The sequence below is a fragment of the Lucilia cuprina genome, chromosome 5 (assembly GCF_022045245.1).
Source record: "Lucilia cuprina isolate Lc7/37 chromosome 5, ASM2204524v1, whole genome shotgun sequence".
Lineage (NCBI taxonomy): Eukaryota > Metazoa > Arthropoda > Insecta > Diptera > Calliphoridae > Lucilia > Lucilia cuprina.
The window spans coordinates 5,425,539-5,449,697 of record NC_060953.1 but is presented as its reverse complement, the minus strand read 5'-3'; the positions used below and the strand labels follow the sequence as shown (position 1 = coordinate 5,449,697).

The 24,159-nt window shown below is 28.0% G+C and overlaps 4 protein-coding genes across 4 annotated transcripts in view; 2 read left to right on the top strand and 2 right to left on the bottom strand.

Annotated features, from left to right (window-relative positions):
• Positions 1-1,866: 1,866 nt before the first annotated feature.
• Positions 1,867-24,159, bottom strand: part of LOC111675602 (procollagen-lysine,2-oxoglutarate 5-dioxygenase) — a 23,606-nt gene continuing 1,313 nt past the window's right edge. Inside the window, exons 2-10 of the mRNA XM_046951399.1 lie at positions 20,254-20,339; positions 16,862-17,001; positions 16,265-16,796; positions 15,947-16,200; positions 15,784-15,885; positions 15,581-15,706; positions 5,947-6,073; positions 2,623-3,057; positions 1,867-2,558 (exon numbers count right to left, since the gene is read on the bottom strand). Of these exons, the coding sequence (XP_046807355.1) occupies positions 2,274-2,558; positions 2,623-3,057; positions 5,947-6,073; positions 15,581-15,706; positions 15,784-15,885; positions 15,947-16,200; positions 16,265-16,796; positions 16,862-17,001; positions 20,254-20,339 (2,087 nt within the window). The 3' untranslated portion in view covers positions 1,867-2,273. The remainder of the gene's footprint in view (positions 2,559-2,622; positions 3,058-5,946; positions 6,074-15,580; positions 15,707-15,783; positions 15,886-15,946; positions 16,201-16,264; positions 16,797-16,861; positions 17,002-20,253; positions 20,340-24,159) is intronic.
• LOC111686477 (immunoglobulin domain-containing protein oig-4) lies at positions 6,301-9,806 on the top strand. Its single transcript, XM_023448832.2, has 6 exons — positions 6,301-6,611; positions 6,695-6,801; positions 6,888-6,969; positions 7,034-7,101; positions 9,469-9,544; positions 9,625-9,806. Exons 1-6 carry the CDS (start codon positions 6,530-6,532, stop codon positions 9,705-9,707), a joined length of 498 nt encoding a protein of 165 aa, XP_023304600.1. The 5' UTR covers positions 6,301-6,529; the 3' UTR covers positions 9,708-9,806.
• Positions 13,628-14,800, top strand: LOC111675604 (immunoglobulin domain-containing protein oig-4). The gene is made up of 3 exons (XM_023436386.2): positions 13,628-14,097; positions 14,172-14,321; positions 14,394-14,800. Exons 1-3 carry the CDS (start codon positions 13,924-13,926, stop codon positions 14,550-14,552), a joined length of 483 nt encoding a protein of 160 aa, XP_023292154.1. The 5' UTR covers positions 13,628-13,923; the 3' UTR covers positions 14,553-14,800.
• LOC124419999 lies at positions 21,682-23,536 on the bottom strand. Its single transcript, XM_046951400.1, has 2 exons — positions 23,158-23,536; positions 21,682-23,095 (listed from the first exon to the last, which is right to left on the bottom strand). The coding sequence occupies exons 1-2, from the start codon at positions 23,256-23,258 to the stop codon at positions 21,697-21,699; spliced, it is 1,500 nt and encodes a 499-aa protein (XP_046807356.1). The 5' UTR covers positions 23,259-23,536; the 3' UTR covers positions 21,682-21,696.

The following is a 24,159-nucleotide window of genomic DNA, read 5'->3' as shown; positions in this document are numbered from 1 at the left end:
TTAGTTAGTTAGTTAGTTAGTTATCTAGTTAGTTATCTACGGCAAATCCGAAGAAATACACCTAGGCCTCTATCAGGCCTTTTGTGCGCTCCGTAACCAATGTCTCAGGTGGGATTCAAACCCACCACCTCCGGTCTACCAGACTAGAACACTAACCTCTAACCTACCGGAGGCCATCCACTAACCTACCGAAGGCCAATTAGTTAGTAATTTAGTCGCTATATTTCTGCCACATTGACAACACTGATTGTCCACTTGATAAAATTATTAGTTTTATCACTCTCACTTGCCTTAAAATATAATTCATTGTTGTTGTTGCTGCTATTTATCCCCAAACTAAAACAAAAATACTACCCACGACCTCCTGCTGTTCAAATTTATTTCAAGACTCATTCTTACATCCAACTCTTTCATACTATATTTATAACAATTTTGTTTTACTTCTTATTTCCTGTTTTTCTTATCATTCCCAGACACACTCTCTAAATTGAGCAGAAAAACTAAATTGATAACAGCGCAAGTCCTTAAATAGCGACACTTTTATACAACGAAGAAAAAAAAACACAGTCAGCTGTTTTTGCTTTTTAGATATTGTTGTTGTTCATATTCAACGGTTTATTTTATTTGAATGATACCAGAGAGAGTGGAACATGTGATAAGAGAAAAACCCACAGCAAAGATGTTTATAAACATGTTTAGCTATCAACATGTTGATGTGAGAAATTAAAGAAGTGGGAAACATGTTGTTTGTAAAAGAAAAAATGCAGGTGCGGTGACAAAAAATTGTTTAATAATAAATAAACTTGACTTTTCTTCCAAGTTTAAACTAAGTTTTATTTTAAATAAAACTAGGAATTTGTTTTGATATTTTAATAAGAAATAGAATCATTTTTAAATTTAGAGTTTATTTAAAGTTTAAACTAAGTTTATGTTAACAAAAAAAGTTTTGCTTTAAATAGGTTTCTCATTTAGTTGATTGCGGAACTTTTAATGTAATTTTTGACTGCTAAACTTGATTTTTTGCGAAAGTTTAAACTAAGTTTAACTTAAAATTATACTTTTTCACAAAAGAGTTAAACAATACCTTTTCTAAATTTGATTCAGAAACGTTTGAGATATATTTTGGCTGGTAAAATTAACACTTTTTAAAAGTTAACTTTTGACTTATATAGTTATTCCTAAACTTGATTTTTTTGTAAAGTTTAAACTATGTTTAAATAGAAAATTTTTCTTTTTCTAAAAAAAAATGTAATATTTAATTACTATTTTTATCAAAAAACGTTTGGTAGATATTTTTCATTTAAAACTTTAGCTTTCTAAGAGTTTAAACTTAGTTTAACTTAAAATTTTAGTTTTTTTTTTATGAAACTATTTAACAATTTCATATCGAAAAATGATTTAAAAACGTTTGCCATATGTATCGTTTCTTAAACTTGCATTTTCTTAGAAAGATTAAACTAGGTTTAACTTTAAACTATATTTTTTCACAAAAAAATTTTCATAATTTTATATTGATTTCGATTTGCTTGACATATTTTTTGTTTCTTAAACTTGATTTTTTTTTTTTTGAATGTTTAAACTATGTTTAACTTTAAACTTTATTTTTTTCTAAAAAAAATTATAGAATTCATTTTCAAATTTATTTAAGAATCATTTCAAATATTAATTATTGCTTAAACTAAACTTTTGTAAAAAGTTTAAACTAAGTTTAAATATAAAAATCCAAGTTTAAGATGTAAAATTTGAAAATTCTATTAAAAGTTTCTATTTAATTTTGTTAATAATATATTTTGTAAGTTAAACTTGGTCTTAACTAAGAGTTTTAAACAAATTTTTGTTTTATATTTAAATAAAAAGCATTTATTATTTAATTTTAGGTTTTATTTGAATTATGTTTTATTTTTATATAAAATAATTGTTTTTTTTGTTGTTAATGTTTGTTTTATACAAAAATGGTATAAAATGTTTAATGAGCTAGAAACTAATGTTTTAACAAACAGTTATTAAGGAAAATATTACAAAAAACGTAATTATAAGATACGTAAAAGGAAAATGAGTCAAATGGGAATCTCTTTTTAAAGAAACAATAATTTTCAAAAATTACTTATAAACTATAGACGATTCTTGGAAGATACTTAAGAGATTCGGAAGGATTTATTTTTTTAAGTAAAAAAAAATATTTCATGGTTCTTTGGATATGTTAATAACTAGGAAACGATCGATACAAATGACTGATAGTTTTTAAGGCCTCTTTCTTATGTTCTAACCCAAGCTTAAGGATCAATGAAAGAAATCATAATATAACGAGTGCCATTGGTCACACGTAGACCCTCATGATAATGTGTCAAACGTCCGGGATGCATAAGCATCCAACCCTTTTTGGTGGCCGTTACAGAGCAATTGTAACGCAAGAAACGACAGCCGCCACCCTCATAATCGATACCAGCACGATTTAGGGCGATATTTATGGTGTAGGTAGAGGAGTCATGGTGAGGCCTAAGGAAGGGTTGTTCATCGGGACGATAGCGTACCACAAAGTTCATTAGCGAACGCACAGGCTACAATGGAAATAAAATATATTAATTTTTTTTCTTTTTACTTCAAATTTCGTCCAAAACTTACATTATGATAATAACCCAAAAAGACCTTCTCCTGTAGAGGTCTTACAAACAAATTCAAAAACTGCAACCACATCTGATCCAAACCCACTTGTTTCATATGAATATCACGTGTTGGCACAGCCTCATAGCCACCCTCGAGACGTTCATCTTTACTGCTGCCATCAGACCATTTACCAAAAGTTTCCATTATGGCTACAAGATCATCACAGAAAGCATCGGTAGCTATTTGGAACCAATAGACATCGGGACAGGGTTGTATGTAGGTGTAGTTAGCCTCCAATTGTTGAGTGAAATTCGGATGTATATATTTCTTAATCCAATCGAATTTATTGCTAAACAGTGTATAGAAATCGGGACGTGCTACGGTGGTATCAAAGCCCTCGGCCTGTACTAAATGACCATAGATGCGATCGTTAATGATGAACATATGGACACCCTGGAAAAAAGGAAATCTTGAGTTTTTGAAGGGGGAATTTGATTGTTGATCTTAAGGTTATTGGAATTGTGCAAAATCTTCTGGGTTCTTGAGTTTTACTGCGGCATTAATATAATTTGATTTCTTGACTTTCTTGATCTCTAAAAAACTTCTGCCTGGAACTAGAATCTTGAGTTTTCTTGACTAATCGAAGACCAATCTTCCGATTTTTATTTTCCACATCTTCAGTTAACTTTGTCCTGCATTTTACTTTTTACTCCTGCATTTTAAAGTAATTGTTATTTATATTTTCTTAAATCTAAATTTTGACTCCATCATGATATAGATTCTTGAGATAACTTCTTTATTCTAAATTTCCGATTTTTTAATCTTCAGCTATTATTCAATCTTAAGTGTTCTTCCTTATTGTTAGTTCCATATAAATAACTAGGTTGAGTCTAAATCTTAATTCTATTTAAGTTTTTAAACTTGAATACAAGTTCTTGATCCCATGATCGAAGTTCATACTGCTCTTAACTATAATCTAGTCTTGATTTTCTTTCAATCTTCTTTGAATCTGTTACACCTTTAAGATTTCTCTTATATTCTAATAACTCTTGAGTTTGAAACCTAAATTTTTGAGCTCCAGACCCGATATTCGATGTTGATACTACTTTGATCTAATTTCTGATATTGGTTATCCTTTTACACTTTAAGTTTTTAATCCATTTTCAAAATCAAACTTCTTTAGACATCATGGTTTCTTGAATTATATTCTGAATTCTAAATTCCGGAGTTTCCGAGTTTCCGACCGTCTGACATATTTGATTCTTGAGTTTTCTTTTTAAAGTGTAAATTTCAATTCCACTAGCAATTCTGAACTTATATCCCTATTCTGGAACCGATTTTTAAAGATATTTCGATTCTCTTTTAAAATTTGTTCTGAAATCAAATTTCATCTCCTTCCGACATCCTGGATTCTTGTGTTATCTTTTTAATTCTAAATTCTCGACTTTGCTATCCACTGATTTCATGGAATCTTGAGTTTTCTTCTTAATTTTTACTTAAAGTCCTTCTAACTTCTTCTAAAGTTCGATTCCTCTGGAGTTTCTAAACTTATATCCATCTGGTTTCATCTTAATGTTCATGCAACTTGCTTGAAACTTGCACTAACTTTAAACTGAATCTGCTTGTGGTATCAGGTTTCTTGAGTAATATTCTTTAAACGAAATTGTTCTCCGATCTTCAAACCTCCTGAAATCTTGAGTTACCTCTCGAGTGTCGAAACATAAATCCAAATTCTATAATTCCAATCTTGTAGTTATTTCTGGTCTCATCTAATTTCTGTTCTTGATTTTCTCTCTTACACCTGCTTGGAACTTGTTCTACCATCAAATTTTAACAGCTTCCGACATTCTGGTTTCATGATTTATCTTTTTATATCTAATTTTCAGGTCCCTCGATCTTCTAACACTTTGAAAACTTGAGTTCTCTTTTGAATTTAAAATTTGAAGATTTCTGAACTTTCTATTTCTTTTCAGACTGTTGAAAAGAGAGTAAATTCTTTTTTATCACGAATTTTAACTTTTAAACTTCACTATTACTTGAGTTTAAACTAAGTTTAAGTTTTAAACTCATTTTATCTGAACAATACCGAGATTTTTCTTATATTTAAATGATTAAAACTATGAAAGAGTTTTAAACTTCACTTTTTTGGGTAAAGTTTAAACCATTTTTGTGTGTTCCTAAATTTTTCTCAGAGTCTAAACCAAGTTTAAGATACAAAGTTTGTTTTTTCTGCAAATTTTGTTTAGAATTCATTTGAGTGTTCAATATGTTTTCAACTTCAACTTATTTTAAGTTTTAAATTTCACATTTTTCTTAATTTTAAACCTAGTTTAAGTTCCAAACTTAAGTTTACCTAAAATCATTAACTAATTTTGAATTTGCTAAGACTTTCTTAACTAAGTTTAGTTTCTTGAGTTTTTAAAGCCTAAACTCAACTTTTATGACCAGTTTAAACTAAGTTTTTCTTTTTGTTGTAGGTTTAGTGGAAAAAAATGCAGATTTACTTAGATTTTCTTAATTAAGTTTAATTTCTTAAGTTTTTAAATGCTAAACTTAACTTTGTTGCCTAGTTTAAACTAAGTTTAACTTTTTGTTGTGGGTTTAGTGGGAAAAAATTGCAGATTTGCTTAGATTTTCTTAATTAAATTTGATTTCTAGAGTTTTTAAAGTCTAAACTTAACTTTTTTCTAAGGTTTAAACCAAGTTTAACTTTTTGTTGTGGGTTTAGTGGAAAAAATTACAGATTTAGTTAGATTTTCTTAATTTTGTTTAATTTTTTGAGTTTTTTAAGGCTAAACTTAACTTTTTTCTGAGATTTAAACCAAGTTTAACTTTTTGTTATAGGTTTAGTGGAAAAAAATTGCAGATTTAGTTAGATTTTCTTAATTAAATTTCATTTCTAGAGTTTTTAAAGGCTAAACTTAACTTTTTCTGAGGTTTAAACCAAGTTTAACTTTTTGTTGTGGGTTTAGTGGGAAAAAATTGCGCATTTGCTTAGATTTTCTTAATTAAGTTTAATTTCTTGAGTTTTTTAAGGCTTAACTTAACTTTGTTACCTTGTTTAAACTATGTTTAACTTTTTGTAGAAGTTTTAGTAGAAAAATTGGTGATTTCTTTAGATTTTCTTATTTAAGGTTAATTTCTTGAGTTTTGTAAAGGGTAAACTTGACTTTTCTGTCCTAGTTTAAAGAAAACTACGGGATTCCGTTTAAACATTTAGAGCTTTCACTTTTCTAGGAAATTTCCGATAATACAGAATGTTTAAACTGGGTTTAAGTTAAAAAACTGATTTTCTTTTGCTAAGTTCCGGTTTTTTTTAGTTAAAAAAATTTTCTCACTTACCTTAATTCTCAATGAATCACACATGGCCATATCGGGGTCAAAATATTTATGTTCATAGTTGATATGTTTAAAAGCAGTATTACGGATCAAATAGATGCTGGACACATAGGGAACATTCCAAATGCCACTAAAATTAAACAAAAATAATAACAATAAAATAAACAACAAATAATCTCAAGAGAGTAACATTTTAATAAAAGTTTAGCAGAAAATTTATAAAAAAAACTACGTCACTTGAATTCTTTGCAACAAAAGAATGTGAAAAACATATTTATTTAAACTAATTCATAATAAGATTAAAAAATTGTCTACAAAGTAAAAATAAGTGGATTTGAGATTTAAACAAAAACACACAATAGAGAAGGGGAATAGCAAAACTTACAGCAGCCAGTCAGCCAGCCAGTCAACCCATTAAAAGGGGACATTGTTTGATGACAATTGAATTTAGTTTGTAAAATACATTTGAACCCTAAACACAGCGGTAGAAGAGTCTCAGCAAAAACCCAAAAATAACAAATTTAAATTGAAATTTAACAAAAGAATTAACATTTTAAACTAATAATTTAAACAATTAATAAAAAAAATGTGTTTCAAAAATTCCTTATTAAAAATACTTTTTCTCTCGACAATTTTCATAATTAATGGTCAAGAAATCGAGGCTCAAAGTAAGTACTTTCAAAGAAAAAAGAAAAAGAGCATAAAAAGAGAAGAGTTTGAAAATTTGTAAAAAAAAAACTTTAAATTTAAGGAAACGTGGGAGGTCGTGGTGTATTGCGACGTAATTATACGGGTAAAAAACCGGTAGTAATACAACATCGTACACCAGATGCTGCCAATTATTATGATCATGAAAACGTAAGTAAGCGATTTGTAATGCAAAAATGTGACAATCGTTTGTTGTCACTGTCATAGTGACATATATTTTAAAATTTCTATTTTAGGGAGCAAAAATTATAAAATCCTCTCATTTTGAATTGGATTATACGTTGGGCCGCAAGATCACCTTCTTTTGTATGGCAGAAGGTAAGCGAACTTAAGTTTATAAAAAGAGGTACTGTTCAAGTAATGTTTTTTCTTTCAATTATAGGAAATCCTCGTCCTACTATAACCTGGTTTAAAGATGGCGCTGAATTGTATCAACATCGTTTCTTTCAGGTAATCATTTAACACATAAACTAAGTTTAACCTTGAAACTTTAATTTAATTTTATCAAATTTATTTCCTTTACCTCTCCCCTTCTTATTATGTCTGTTAACAAAACTTCATTTTAACACCTTAGTTAAACTAAGTTTAATTATAAAACATTACTTTTCTAATAAAAAATAAACAATTTTTTCATTTTACTTATCAAATTAGTTATGGCCTCCGGTAAGTTAGTGGTTAGCGCTTTAGTCTGGTAGACCGGAGGTGGTGGGTTCGATTCCCACCTGTGGCACTGTTTAAGTAGCTCACAACAGGCCCGATAGAGGTCTAGGTGTATTTCTTCGGATTTGATTTATATACATCCTCCTTTCAAACTAACTAACTAACTATCATATTAGTTTATCACTATTTTCTTACTTTAAACTCAGTTTTTTTGTCGCAAAGTTTAAACTAAGTTTATGTCTAAAAGTTATTTTTCTCCAAAATAATTTCACTATTTTCATTTAAAATTTATATTTAGATTTCTGCAAAACTAATTTTTTTGTTTTAAACTCGGTTTTTCTCAAAGGTTTAAACTAAGTTTAACTCTAGATCTTAATATTTTAGAAAAATAATTATCAATTTTATTTGAATTTTTGATTACAATTTATCTAGTATTATCATACCTTAAACTGAGACTTTTTCGAAAGTTTAAACTAAGTTTAACTTTAAAACTCAATATTTTAAAAAAATAATCATCAGTTTTATTTCAGTTTTACTTTAATATTTATATAAGAGTAATTTTAAATCTTAAACTTAGCTTCTTTCGAAAGTTTAAACTAAGTTTAACTCTAAATTATAATATTTTCGAAAAATAATCATCAGTTTTCATTCACTTTTGCTTTAATATTTATATAAAGGTAATTTTAAATCTTAAACTTAGTTTCTTTCAAAAGTTTAAACTAAGTTTAACCCTGAATTTCAATATTCTCAAAAAATAATCATCAGATTCACTTTTGCTTTACAATTTATATAAAAGTAATTTTAAAGCTTAAACTTAAATTTTTTCGGAAAGTTTAAACTAAGTTTAACTTAAAATCTTGATATTTTCAAAATCTAATTATCGTTTTTATTTTAGATTTTGATTCTAATTTTTTCAATAATATTTTCATATCTTAAACTCAGCTTCTTTCGAAAGTTTAAACTAAGTTTATCTCTAAATCTCAATGTTTTCAGAAAATTATCATGAGTTTCATTTTAACTTATTATCCTCATTATTTGTATACATTTAAAATCATTTTTAGGCCATAAAAACTTAATTCTTATTAAGAGTTTAAACTAGGTTTAAGTTTTTAAGTGAAGTTTATTAAAAATTTATAATTTATTTAAATTATATTTTAGATTTGTAGTTGTTTTAAACTATTTTTTAGCTTTAAACTTTATTTCCTTTGAAAGTTTAAACTAAGTTTAAGCTGAAAAATTGAGTTTAGCAAAAATAATTTGAAGTTTTTATTTATTTTTTTAATTTTATTTTAAATCGAATAAAAACTTTTTCTTAAACTTTATTTGACTATTAAGTTTAAACTAAGTTTAACTCAAAAATTCACTTTTATACAAAAAAGATCACTAATTTGTATTATGAGTTGATTTTGTGTTCATTTAGATTTGTTTTTATGTCTTAAACTTGCTTTTGATACTTGGTTTAAACTAAGTTTAAGTTGAAACTTATTAAAAATAAAAAATAAATCACTATTTCGCTATTTAGATTTAATTTCTGTTCGTTTAACTTTACTTTTAAGTCTTAAACTTGCTTTTGATATGTAGTTTAAACTAAGTTTAAAGTAAAAAATATCCGGTAGATAAAAATTTACCACTCATTTTTATAATATATTTCATTTGTGTTCGTTTAGAATTATTTTCAGGCGTTAAACTTGGTCTTATTGTGGAGTTTAAACTAAGTTTAATTTTAAATTTATATTTAGATTAAAATAATTCACAGATTATTGTTATGTTTTTAATCTTGTTTGTTTAGTTTTATTTTCAAGTCTTAAACTTGTTATTGATTCGAGGTTTAAACTAAGTTTAATTTGAAAACTGATCCTATATCGAAAAAACATGACATATTTTATTAGATATTCTATTTGTATTCGTTTAGTGTTAAACTTTGTTCTTAAACTTGCTTCTGATTTGAAGTTTAAACTAGGTTTAACAGTAAAACTGTGCCTTTTTTAATAATTTAACAATTTTTTAACATTTCAACATTTTTATTAATGTCAGACTATTTTAAAGCTTTAATCTTAGGTTTTAACTAAGTTTTTTATCTAAATTTACTTTAGAACTCTATGAAACAGAAAAATCTACTTCATACATCCGTAAAACTCTAAATTTCTTTCCTTTCAGGTCCACGAATCCCATATAGACAATAATATTATCAAGTCGAAAATGGAAATAGATCCCACAACACAAATGGATGCCGGTAAGAGTTAAATTTTTGCTTAAAATCTATAAATTTGCCTTTAAAACTTATGATCTTTTAAACTGATCTCTTCGTTTTAGGTTATTATGAGTGTCAAGCGGACAATATTTATGCCATCGATCGTCGAGGTTTTCGCACAGATTATGTTATGGTTAACTTTTAAAATCTTTTAAATTTATTTTTACTTTTTGTATACGTTTTTTCTTTTTCGAAATTTTATTTTAAATAAACAAAAAAAAAACAAACTCATAATTGGTTAAGAAAAAATTTAAATAATTTTAAAGTAATTGAGCAATTTATAAAAAAAATTAAAAGAAATTCTTTTTTAAAATCGTTTTTATAATTCAATAACTTTTATAAATTGTTCAATTATGATAATAAATTGTTTTTAGTATAATTTTCCATAAAGGTGAATGGATACTTCCAGAAATTTTTCTTTTATTATGACAATATCAGGGTGGTTTCTGGATTTGATCTTTTTTATTTCTTCATGACAACAACCAGACCGATCAATAAAAATAAACATTTTTTTTTTGTTAGAAAAATACTGGCAAATTATTTAATTTAAAAAACAAGAACACAATAAAAATAGGCTGTTTTGTTTGTGTGATGGATCACGATCATCGCACTGTAAACAACAGTGATGTGATGATCTTTAAACAAGAGAAACGTTTAAAAAATCTGATCATTGGAAATGCGAAATGATGAATAAATGAATGGAAAAAAGAGTTGAAAGCGAAATTGAAATGTTTTTTTCAACAAAAACAACAATGGGACTGAAGAATAATAAAATGGAGAAAATACATGAAGATCACTGATCGTAACTAACTAACTAACTTAGTAACTAACTAAGTAACTAACTAACTACTAACTAACTAACTAACTTACTAACTTACTAACTAACTAACTAACTAACTAACAAACAAACAAACTAACTAACTAACTAACTAACTAACTAACTAACTAACTAACTAACTAACTAACTACTAACTAACTAAGTAACTAACTAACTAACTAACTAACTAACTAGCTAACTAACTATTTATCTAACTAACTAACTAACTAACTAACTAACTAACTAACTAACTAACTAACAAAATAACTAACTAGCTAACTAGCTAACTAACTAACTAACTAGCTAACTAGCTAACTAACTAACTAACTAGCTAACTAACTAACTAACTAAGTAACTAACTACCTAAATAACTACCTAACTAACTAACTAACTAACTAACTAACTAACAAACTAACTAACTAACTAACTAACTAACTAACTAACTAACTAACTAACTAACTAACTAACTAACTAACTACTAACTAACTAAGTAACTAACTAGCTAACTAACTAACTAACTAACTAACTAAATAACTAACTAAATGACTAACTAAGTAACTAACTAACTAGCTAACTAGCTAACTAACTAACTAACTACTAACTACCTAAATAACTACCTAACTAACTACCTAACAAACTAACTAACTAACTAGCTAACTAACTAACTAACTAACTAACTAACTAACTAACTAACTAAATAACTAACTAAATGACTAAAACTAACTAGAAACTTCAAAGGAAATACTCAAATTAACAAACTTTCCCACTTTTTGTAATGTTCGAAAAAAATTTCAAACTAATTTCGAATTTTCGAACATCAAAATTTTTTTTAATTTTAATTTAAATAATTGCGCATTATTGAACTTCTAAAATTCTTTCAAATTCTAGTCAAAATATTGAAATTTTTAAAGAAAAATATGTGAAATATAAAAACAAAATTTCATGTTCGAAAAATTTCGAAACAAATAAAAGCTATTATTCGAACTTCAAACATTTTTCGATTTTGAATTTCCAATTTTTTTTTTCGAAAATCAAAAATTTTTCGATTTTTATTCAAACAATTTCACATTATTGAACAACACAAATTCTAGTCGAAAATATTGAAATTTTTAAAGAAAAATATTTAAAATATAAAAAATTTTGAAATAAAAATTTGGAAAAAAAAAATTTTCAAGTTCGAAAAATTTCAAAATAAGTCAAAGCTATTATTCGAACTTCAAACATTTTTCGATTTTTATTGAAATATTTTCAAAATTTTAACAAATATTAGAAATAGAAAGGAATATTTTTTTTAAATTGAATTTAACTTCGAATTTAAATATACTCAATTTCTTGCAGATTTTGTTAAACATTAAATATAATTATAGTTTTAGTAAATTTTTTATATGTTCGTTAAATTTTGAACATTATTTTTGAGTTTTCAAAAGTTCAAAATTTTTTTGATTTTTTTTAGAAAAAAAAAATTAAAATATTATTAAAAAAATTAAAAATATTTCTGAAAAAAATAAATAAAATTCTTATTCTTAATGTACGAAAAATTTCGAACTTAATTTTGAAAAATTTCAATAAAAACATTGAGAATTTTTAAATTTTTTAGTCTAAATATTGAAAATTTCTTTAAAAATTACTGAAAATATAAAAATTTAAAAATTTTGTAAAATTCGAAAAAAAAATGTTGAATTTTCGAAATTTAATTTTCATACAAAAATATTAACAAATAAATCAATTTTAATAAAAAAAATACTTTTGAACTAAATTCCAAATGTTCGAATATCGAAAATTTTAAAATTTTTCTGTTTAAATATTGAAAATTTCAATAAAAAATACTGAAAATATAAAAATTTCTAAATTTTATAAAGTTCGAAAAATTTTCGAAATTAATTTTGAATTTTCGATATATTATTTTAATAAATATTAAAATTTGTGTCTAAATATTGAAAATTTCAATAAAAAATACTGAAAATATAAAAATTTTGTAAAATTCGAAAAAATTTCGAAATCAATTTAGAAAAAAATCAAAATATTTGTCTAAATATTAAAAATTTCAATAAAAATTACTGAAAATATGAATTTCAACATTTTGTAAAGTTTGAAATATTTTCGAAATCAATTTCGAATTTTCGAAATCAATTTCAAGTTTTCGATAATCTAATTTAATACCAAAAAAATCTAAATTTTAAAACATTAATAAAATTTACCAAATTTAAAAAAAAAAATAAATAAATTTTTACACTAATTCTTGAAGTTCAAAAATTTTCGAACTAAATTTCGAAGATTAAAAATTTTTGATTTTGTTTTTTTTTTTTTGTCTAAATATTAAAAATTTCAATTCAAAATACTTAAAATATAAATATAAGACATTTTTGTAATGTTCGAAAAAATTTCGAATTTTCGAACATTTCGAAATTTTCAAAATTTTGACTTTTTTAGCATTACTATTAAAAATGCTAATATAAAACAATAAAAGTATAAATTTTGTGTTGTTTTGAGATGTTCGAAAAAAAATTCGAAATTAATTTTAAATTTTCAAAAAAAAAATAAATTTAAAAAAAAAAAACTTTTAAAAATTTTGAAAAAAAAAATTTAAATATTAAAATTTTCTATAAAAAACATTGAATTTCAATATTCGAACTTAATTTCGAAATTTTTAAAATATGAAAATTTCTTAATTTTTTAAAAAGATATTGAAAATTTTATAAAAATGATTTTTTTTTTTTTAATTTGAAAATATTCCAAAAAAATCGTTTTTAAAACCGTAAATATTCAGTCAAATCTGAAGATCATATTCGAGTTTAAAATAAGACTAAAGACAATATTACATAACAGTTTAAAAATGCCAATTAAAGATTTATTAAAACTAAACGAAACAAGCTTTTGAATACCAAACTTGACCCAGAGATATAGAAATAAACGATTTCAATGATTTGAAAAAGCTTAAACATTTGATTGCCTAACAAATGAAAACTTTCACTTGAGCTAAATTATTATCATTAAGCAACAAATTTACCACCTGCTGGCCCACTGTTCTTGAGTTTACATTAAAATAGTGCCATGCAATTCTATTAATATTTTTAGTTCTTGTTTTTTTTTTCAAATAAAACACTCAGACACTTGATACAAGGTGCTGCTGCTGGGGTTTGTATGATGCGGAAGGGGTGATAAATACACAAAACTAAATCGCCACAAATCACAACAAATTAAACAATTGCTGAAAACAAAAGCAAACAAAAGCTTGGGAAAGCTATGGTGGTTAAAACTCATCATCATCATCACAATCATTATGGATAGAAGACTAGAATTCAACACAAAATATAAATTGAAATTTAGTCGTTAAATGTAAAGGCAGCGGTTGAAAACCTTAAAATTTAGTTTGAAAATTTTTGCGGAAATTTTAGATTTAAAAATTTTGTCTTAAAATCGAAAAAAAAAACAGAAAAGAAAAGAAGAGTGTAAAGCACGTCTGTTATAGAAACTGAAAACAACGTGTTGGCATTTAAAATTGGAAATTTCCCGTTTAAATTTAAATAGAAATTTTAGTTTTGAAATGTCTATAAAGCTTGTGGCTTTATGTGTGTGTATTTTGATCTTAAGTAGTCCTGTTAGTGAGGGCAGACGTGGTCGTGGCAGAGGTCGCACTAAGTCAAGAGTGCAAATTGGTTTGCCCATAACAGGGAAGTACCGAGATCCAGAATCTGATCAGTATTATAACAATAACAATGTAAGTTTTCTTAAAATCATCAATTGTAAACTATTTCACCTCTGTGTCTCCTTTCTTTTTTTTTAAAAAAAAAGGGTGCCAAAATTTTACAGGCTTCACATTTTGATTATGAATATGTTTTGGGTCATAAAATCGCTTTCTTGTGTGTGGCCAAAGGTAATCCTAGACCTCATATTACCTGGTATAAAGATGGCACTGAAATCTTTCAACATCTCTACATGCATGTAAGTTTTTTTAAGCTCTAATTCTTAACACATCGTTTCCTTAACTCTCTATTTTTAACTCCCTTTTTCCAGGTCCATGAATGGCGCATTGGTGATGATCGCGTTAAGTCAAAAATTGAAATAGATCCTGCCACCCAAATGGATGCTGGTTTATATGAATGTACTGCTGATAATATGTATTCCATTGATCGTCGCAGTTTTAAAACAGATTTTTCAATTGCTTTCGATTAAAATTTTGTTGCTGTTTTTTTTTTGTTTTCTGTGTCGTCTTGCTCAATTTGTCACAAAATTGTAGGCCATAGAAGAAGGGGGTGGGGGTGGTATAATGTTGGTGGGTTTTAAAGTGTATGGCAGAGTACAAAGTCCAAGTTGATTTTCTTTTTTAACATTTAATATTATTTAACATTTTGTAAATTTTCAATCGTTATAATAAAGAAAATATTTTAAAAAATTTTTTGTAAAAGAATTTTCAAACAAAATATAATTTTAGTTTGATTTCAAATAAACTTGTTTAAACAGCAGACTATAGTCTAGTCTATAGTCTAGTCTATAGTCTAGTCTATAGTCTAGTCTATAGTCTAGTCTATAGTCTAGTCCATAGAGTCTAGTCTATAGTCTAGTCTATAGTTTTTTTTTTTTTTTTTTTTTTTTTTTTGATAGGACGTAGTGATAGCGCGCCATCAGCTAGTGGCCCCACGATTGCTTCTTCTAGTCTAGTCAATAGTCTAGTCTATAGTCTAGTCTATAGTCTAGTCTATAGTCCAGACTGTAGTCTAGTCTATAGTCCAGTCTATAGTCTAGTCTATAGTCTAGTCTATAGTCTACTCTATAGTCTACTCTATAGTCTAGTCTATAGTCTAGTCTATAGTCTAGTCTATAGTCTAGTCTATAGTCTAGTCTATAGTCTAGTCTATAGTCTAGTCTATAGTCTAGTCTATAGTCTAGTCTATAGTCTAGTCTATAGTCTAGTCTATAGTCTAGTCTATAGTCTAGTCTATAGTCTAGTCTATAGTCTAGTCTAGAGTCTAGTCTTGTCTATAGTCTGTAGTCTAGTCTATAGTCTAGTCTATAGTGTGGTATATAGTCTAGTCTATAGTCTAGTCTATAGTCTAGTCTATAGTCTAGTCTATAGTCTAGTCTACAGTCTAGTCTATAGTGTTGTTTACAGTCTAGTTTAAAGTTTAAAATGATTTAATCCAAAGTATTATTCTTAAGTTTCGAATAAGTTTAGTAAAGCAAATAGATGAAATTGTACTTACAGTATATCACCCTTAACAATATCAACATAATCGGGAGAACGAGCATAGTAGCCACCTTCGCTTAAAGCACCCCAGAAATTACTCCACAATTCATTGTATTTGCTAACAACAGGAGCAGCAAATTGTCTAGAAGAAAAAGAAAAGAAAAATAAAGAAATAATAACCTCGTCCTAAACAAAAAACATAGAAATCCAAATACTTACTTATCCAAACTCAACAATTCACGCAATACATCGGGATCATCAATATGAACATCAGCATCGACAAAGAAGGCATAGTCCACCTCATTCTGTTGAGCTTGTTGTCTATAAGAAAACAAAGTAATTTCTTAATTTATTATGATTTAAATAAAGACAAAGGACATACAAGGCCAATTGACGAGCTCTCCTCTCATCAAATTCATCGGTGGATAAAACAATTTTCGAGGTTATATATTCACTTTTATAATGATTAACAAAAGATTTAGCTAAAGCGTCATGGAATTCCACACCGCTATAGACAAAAAGATGCATTTTATTTTTGGGATAATTCAATTCGGCAGTTTTGTTTAAGAACATATCAAAGAAAGGCACAGCTTGGGTAATCATAATGGATAAGGCAACTGTGGGAAGTTGGTTTTCCTAGAAATTGACAAAAGAAAGATATTAACTTAGAACAAATGACCTTTTACAATGTGCAACTTACTTGCAATTCCACACGATCCTCACGGCACAACAAACAAGTGCCACTGAAAGTCTTAGCCAAATAATTGGCAAATGCATTCAATTCCAATTTACTAGGACCATTGCCATGCAAAATACTGGGTGTTGTCAAAAAGTTAATATTCTTTAAAACACCCTCATTGGTATCCAAATCAACATCTAATTTAACATCATCTTTGGCACCATTTAGATTCTGGAACAATACCGAAGTGGTATCCAATTTCATGCCCAATTTATTTCTTAATTCTTCATTTAGAAAAACTTTAGTATAGTACAATTGATCATCGTCGGTATCGGCAATTTCGGCATCTAATAATGCCCATATTTGTGGAGCATAACCGATAAAGGCTCCCGAATTGAGGTAGGGTGAAGCATTAGGTTCAACGACAGGATATTTATTAGCTAAACTCTCATCAGGCCAACAGTATTTTTCGGCGGAGAATAAAATTTTTGCATTAGATTCTTTGAATTTTTGTAGAATTTCCTGTAAGCCAGTGGTGAAAAGGACATCGTAGCTAGAAGGAGGGAGTAAAGAGATATTACTATACAATTAACTTAATTTGTTTTTTTCCAAACCTACCTATCGGTAAATAAGATAATGGTATCCTTTTCATCTTTAAACGGTTTTAGAGCTTCTCTGAGAAGATTAACTTTGAAACCACCTCCGGGACCCTCCATATTGCCACCCTTCCATTTTTTATACATACCCAAGGGGGTAACCTGAGGAGAATAAGAAAAAAAAAATTGGAAGAAATTAATACAAAAAAGATAGACTTGATATTCGGCTAGATTTTTAGGTCTGGACTTTAGACTAGATTTTAAGCTATACTGAACACTAAACACTAGAATAGATTGAAGACAATATATTTGATTAGATTTTGCTCTTTAGACTAGGCATCGGATTACATTTTAGACTAGTTTTTTAACCAGATTATGAACTATAGTTATAGCCAGACTTAGGGAACAACTTTGGATCAGATTTAAGACTAAAATGTATACTGATTTTAGGACTAGAAGTCGATTAGAATTCAGAATATAGTCCATACTATGGAGTAGACTATAGGCTAGACTATAGACTAGACTAACAATAAACTACACTTCAAACTAGACAATACTCCAGACTAAAGACTATATCAATGACTAGACTATAGATTATGACTAGACTAAACTTTAAACTAAACTTAAGAATTGACTTAGATTATACTTTAAACAAGATTTTAGACCAGACTTTCAACTAAACCTTACTTAAGACTAGGCTATAGACTGCAATTTAGACAAGAGTATAACTGTACTTTAGGCTAGACATACGACTATACCTTAGACTATTCTTGAGATTAGAACTTGGAATCATGATTAGACTAGACTATAGATTAGACTACAGACTAGACTAGAGACTAGACTAAAATGTAGACTAGACTATAGACTAGAATATAGACTAGACTATAGACTAGACTATAGACTAGACTATAGACTAGACTATAGACTAGACTATAGACTAGACTATAGACTAGACTATAGACTAGACTATAGACTAGACTATAGACTAGACTATAGACTAGACTATAGACTAGACTATAGACTAGACTATAGACTAGACTATAGACTAGACTATAGACTAGACTATAGACTAGACCATAGACTAGACCATAGACTAGACTAGACTTAAGACTACATATTAGATTATAGACTAGACTATAAGCTATAGTAAAGACTAGACTATAATATAGAGTATTAAAAAGACTATAAATTAGACTACAATCAAAATAAATAATATAAATAACTAGATCATATTTAATATTAACCAACAAAAAAAAGTGAAAGCTTATCAGTTGCATAAGTGACATTATTAAAACAAACAGAAAATTATAATTATGAGACCGTCTATTCAGAAAGAGCTCAACATCAAGCTCTTCTTTATCAGTAGATTTTGACTTTAAAGGTCAAGATTTAGAATAAAAACGTCACAGTTGTCAACATAATCTAATAGAAACTCCTAGCAACTGATAAAACTAAGAGAATCGGCAAAATTTTTTTTTTGAGGAATGGACTATAAACAAAAACAAGTAAATACTATTTAATTGAAATAAAAATTGTACTGGATTAAAAAATAAAAATTATGTGTACGTGACTCAAAGTAAATAACCTAAAATAAGACTTTTTTCCTAAGAAAACTTTATATGTATATGATTTAACCAATGCGTCTGGCATTTAATCTTGCATATGGTTATTTTAATATTTTGGACAGATATATAATTGTAAAATTAAAATGTGTTCATTCTATACTAGAAGGAAAAAAATCTGGCACACATTATTAACCAACCAACAATAATATTGCTATAAACAAAACAAAAAATAATGATGTGTTTCTAGACTTTATCGAATCTACAGGCGAGAAGAGTTCAAATACTTTGGAATGATTGTAACATGTGTTGGAGATTGTAAACATAATATGATTTGAAAAATATACTAAAGAATAGAACAAAAAACGAAAATTATGATTAGAAAAAAAAGAACATTAAAAAAACACACCGGATGCATTATTGTAAAGAAAGAGTAAAATGCTTTTAGAAAAACTAAAATTTTTTATTATGCATAATAAAAGTACTTTGTTTCAAAAATTTAAAACAATTTAAAACATATTTTTAACTAATTTTTAAAACTGTCAAACTTAAGCAGTTAATTAGCCTGATAAACAAATATAAAACATACAAATTTGCCAAACGAAATTAATCAAAAGCTACAAAAAGAAGTAGTAAAACTAATAGATTATAATATTTAATATATTTCTCAAACAAAAGATCACTTGTTTCATTCATTATTTATCTTAAAAACCCCATCTATCAAAAACCTGTTTCAATCCATTATTATCTAATCTTTAAAAACCCCCCACAACCTCTTCAAATAAAAAGGTACTTTCTAAGACCGTCTTAAAGTAAACTTTAAAAACTTTATATTTCTTCAAATAAATAAACAAAAAACCCCATCCATACGTCCAAACGTCTGCCAGCAATTAATATTCATATTGAAGAGCTGTTGTTAAATTAACCATCAACCGGTTTGCTTTTATATTTATTTAAATTTGTTTCTTTTAACTAAATGTTTATAGTTCAGTGCGTTATTTTATCGAACAAAATAACCTCAAGAAACAAGAATCTTTAGAGCGTCAATAGTACAATAAATTAAATTAATTTAAACTAATCAACAAAATAGATAGAAAAAGTAATAAATAAACAATTTTATATGATTGAAAGGTTTAACAATAAAATTAATAGAATATGGTAAAAGTACAAAAGAAACTTAAACTAATTAAATTTCGAACTAGTTGTGGTTTATAGGCAGCGATAGAAAGGTTTTCTTATACTTGTTTTTTAACCATAATGGCTCAAGAGTTGTTGGTTTAGCTTTAATTTAGTTCTAGTTCAGTTCTAGTTCAGTTCTAGTTCAGTTCTAGTTCAGTTCTAGTTCAGTTCTAGTTCAGTTCTAGTTCAGTTCTAGTTCAGTTCTAGTTCAGTTCTAGTTCAGTTCTAGTTCAGTTCTAGTTCAGTTCTAGTTCAGTTCTAGTTCAGTTCTAGTTCAGTTCTAGTTCAGTTCTAGTTCAGTTCTAGTCTGGTCATTTAAGACCAGGCTGGTTAGTCTCTATTCTAGTATGTTCCCAAATCTCTAGTCTAGGCCCTGATGTTGCCTTTAGTGTAATCTTTATTCTAGTTTATAGTTTAGACTCTAGTATAATCTCAAATCTATAATACAATCTACTCTTTAGTCCAGTTTTTTTAATTTTCTCTTGCAAATAAAATGGTTTAGAACATGTATTTGTTTGTTTTATTTAAAACCCATAATTTGCTTTCAAAAGGTGTCAATTTTCAATCATTCATTTTTTAATAGTATGTATTTTCCTCCCCTTGTTGTTGTTGTTGCTATTGTTATTAACTCTAATTTATTGTTATTGTTATGATTAACTAAACACACACTCACCTCAATACCATAAACTTTAGCTGAACGAATATAACGCAAGAAACCATCAGTTTCTTCTGTGGCTACAGTGAACACTTTAACTTTGGCTGAATAAAAGAGGGAAAATAAAGAACAAAGGAATTAAAATAATATAATGACAAGACAATAAGATACATTTTCTTAAATTCTATACTAAATTCTAAATAAAATTGTAGACAATTTTTAAATGAAACCTGTTTCAACTGTTGTAGGCATTAAAAAAATGGTTTTAAAAAACAGGGATCATTTAAAGAAATTGTTTATTAAACAAGTTTTAAATAAGGTGTTTAATTAAAAAAGAATACAGTTACTTAAATTTATATAAAACAAGAACAAAATGCATATTAATATTTTAAACTGAAATCCGGCATGTAATTTGATTTAGAAAAAAGTTTTTTCAATGCATAATATCTTTTATATTTTTATTATTAACTATTTCCTTTTTTCAAATATAGTTCTTCTAATCATTGTTTAACAAAAACTCTTATCTTTAAAACTAATAATACAATTCTAAAACTAAGGCTTGTTTTATTTAACAAAAAGGGGTCAAATCATAAAATTCTTTAAAGTGATAAGTTTTAATACAACAAAAAAATCTTTTAATTATTGTCAAGAAATATGAGAAGAGCGGGGCAAAAGGTCAGTATTCGAAAACAGATTTTCTTTTGAGGTTTCTTTAAATTGAACTAAGATAAGAAATTATGAATAATTTTTGGCTAATATATAATAAAAAATAATCTTTTAATGATGAACTAGGGAAATAGAAAAAAAGCGGGTGCAATTGAGACAAGAATATGAGCAATATAGTTATAGAAATGTTATCTCTAGTTACAAGTTTAATCTATAGTTAAGTCAATAGTTTAGTCATAGTTTTTTCTTACGCCCTGGTCTAGAATATTATCTAGTGAATAGCCTATAGCTAGACTATAGTCTAGTCTATAGTTCAAGTTCAGTTCAAGTTTAGTTCTAGTTCAGTTTTAGCTCAGTTCTAGTTCAGTTCTAGTTCAATTCTAGTTCTAGCTCAGTTCTAGTTCAGTTCTAGTACAGTTCTAGGTTAGTTCTAGTTCAGTTCAGTTCTAGTTCAGTTCTAGTTCAGTTCTAGTTCAGTTCTAGTTCAGTTCTAGTTCAGTTCTAGTTCAGTTCTAGTTCAGTTCTAGTTCAGTTCTAGTTCAGTTCTAGTTCAGTTCTAGTTCAGTTCTAGTTCAGTTCTAGTTCAGTTCTAGTTCAGTTCTAGTTCAGTTCTAGTTCAGTTCTAATTCAGTTCTAGTTCAGTTCAAGTTCAGTTCTAGTTCAGTTCTAGTTGGAGTCTAGTTCAGTTCTAGTTGGGGTCTATGTCAGTTCTAGTTTAGTTCTAGTTCAGTTGTAGTTCAAAAATAATGATATCTAATAAAAATTCCAGTTTTCATAAAAAAATATATAAAATCACTACTCACATGCCATTGACATATCGAAACAGATGACGAAACAATGTAAAACCTTTTCCCAATCATAGAAGCGGCCATGTTTAATACTCTCGGCCAGCAAGATGATATTTTCATTTATAGCCTCACGCACCACTTTTCTTTTCAGACCATGAAGTTTCTTCTTCACCCGCCTTAAACTCTCAAAATCGACCTGAGTATCACAGCTCTGTGACCATTCGACTATATCATCTAAGTCGTCAGAGTTTGCATCCTCATCCATGGGTTCTATGCTATCGCCGCCGCCTAACCCTGCACCACTACTGCCAGCTACTGCTGCCATTAAGCTGGTACTAGAGCCCGCCGCCTCTGAGACACTTCCCACTGAATTTCCATATATATTTTTTAATTCATTTACGTCTGGTAGCTCCTCGTCGTCATCCTCCACCTCCTCACCTGGCTGTTGTTGTTCATCATCATTATCATCATCCTCCGCTAGACAGGTGCTATCCTCATCTTTGTCATGTTCTCCCTCTAAAGTACGTAAATCTTCTTTTTTCAGTTCTTGTGGTGATTTGCCCAATAGCTCTTGTAGTTTAGAGGCTGCCGCACTTGAGGTAAGTTTAGCCAGCGGAGGACGTCGAAAACTTTTACTTAGTTTCTTGACCGAACAATAGACATCATTGATGGCATGTATTAGACGATCGTAGCTTTTGTATTTCTTACATTCCTCAATCAGTTCATCGAGTATCTGTTCGTTTAGGTACTCTACAGGAGCTAAGGTAGGTGTGGGAGGATCAGAGGTTTTTAAATTACCAGCAGAGGCAGTGGCATCATCAGCATTATTATCTCCGCCGCCAGCCACTTCACCTAAAGCCACTAACAAAGGCATTTCTATGGTAGCACAGCTAGAAATATTGGTATTACTACTGCCAGTGGAGGAGGATGAAGCGCTGGAGCTGCCTGAGGTAATGGTACTATTTGAAGTACTACTGCTGTGTTCCAGAGAATCCATATTTTCATTGAGAGGCGTATCGGCGGCGTTAGAACGATTAGAACTTGTGGGAGATTCATGTTGTGGACCCGTTCTAGGTACTTTGGGTGGTTGTTGTGTATTATAGCATTCACATAATTTGGCATCTTGTGAAAACAATTGTATAGCTTTAGCAGCTATTTCATTGGGAGTCATGGGTGCCACCTGACCGCTGGAGGCACAATTTTTATTCGAACATTGGGGATTGCCACAGCCACGCTGCAGCTGATAGAAGTAACGTTCAATTAGTTCCTTGACGGCAGATCTTTTCATATCGGAAGTGTGTGTGGAGCGTGTATTAGGGGTTGTGTTGTTAGTAGGGGGCGGCCCACTTGCATTCGTTTGCTGCATTGCCAGCTGTCTTTGTCGAAAAGACAAATCCTCGGGGAAGCTAGTTATTGTTGTTAAATTAGAAAATTTAACAAAATTCTTTATAATTCTTCATAAACTTACCTCGTATTTTCCTCCTCATCCGACATTGAGTGGTCTTGAGGTGTTTCGTTCTCTTCCGCCTTCTTTGAGGGCAATTTTTCGTCTGCTTCTGTTGGGTTCATTAAATGTGTTTTGTTTTTGCCAATTTTTTCTTTCTTTCACTTTCTTTCTTTTTTCAGTTCTCAGCCTTCAGAAATAGTTTTCTTTTTACAAACTTTTCATTAATTTTAAACTTTTCTTTTTTAACTAGCTGCTGCTATTTAATTTAATAAAAAAAATCCTTTTTTCTTCTTTATTATTGTCGCTCTTGGTGTGAAAAAAAGGAAATTAATCGATTGTTTTTAACTGTCATAGAAATTCTTAAAAATCATCCTGCCCTAGAGTTGCCAATAGTGTAAGAGTGAGAAAGAGAAACAAAATGCTGGGAATGTATTAGTTATATATGAAAGCTGTGTGCTGGAGAAAATATAAACATCTGTTTAACAGAGATCACTGTTTTTTAAATGATATGAGGGAAATTTAATGGGAATTTTTGGGGAATTTAAGGATTATAAGAATTTTTAAAGAAATTCGAGGAATTATTTTAAGAAATCAATTAAAAATATTACAAAAGACCTGATTATATATATTTCTCTAGAAAAATATAATCCGAATAAAGTTTTTCAGAAAAATGTATTCCAAATAAAGTTTTCATTTGAAAAGTTGATTCCGAATAAAGTTTTCTTTAAGATAACTATTCCGAATAAAGTATTCTTTTGAAAAGTTGATTCCGAATAAGTTTTTTTTTTCAAAGAATTATTTCGGAAAAATAATTATTTATAAAACTATGTTCCGAAAAAAGTCTTCTATAAAAAATTTATTTCGAAAAAAGACTTTTTAGAAAAATGTATTTCGAGTAATGTTTTATTTAGAAAGAAGTTTTTTTTTTGAGAAATATATATTTCGAATAAAGTTTCTTTAAGTATTATTTCAGAAAAAGTATTATTTAGAAAAATGTATTCCAAAAAGTCTTCTATAAAAATA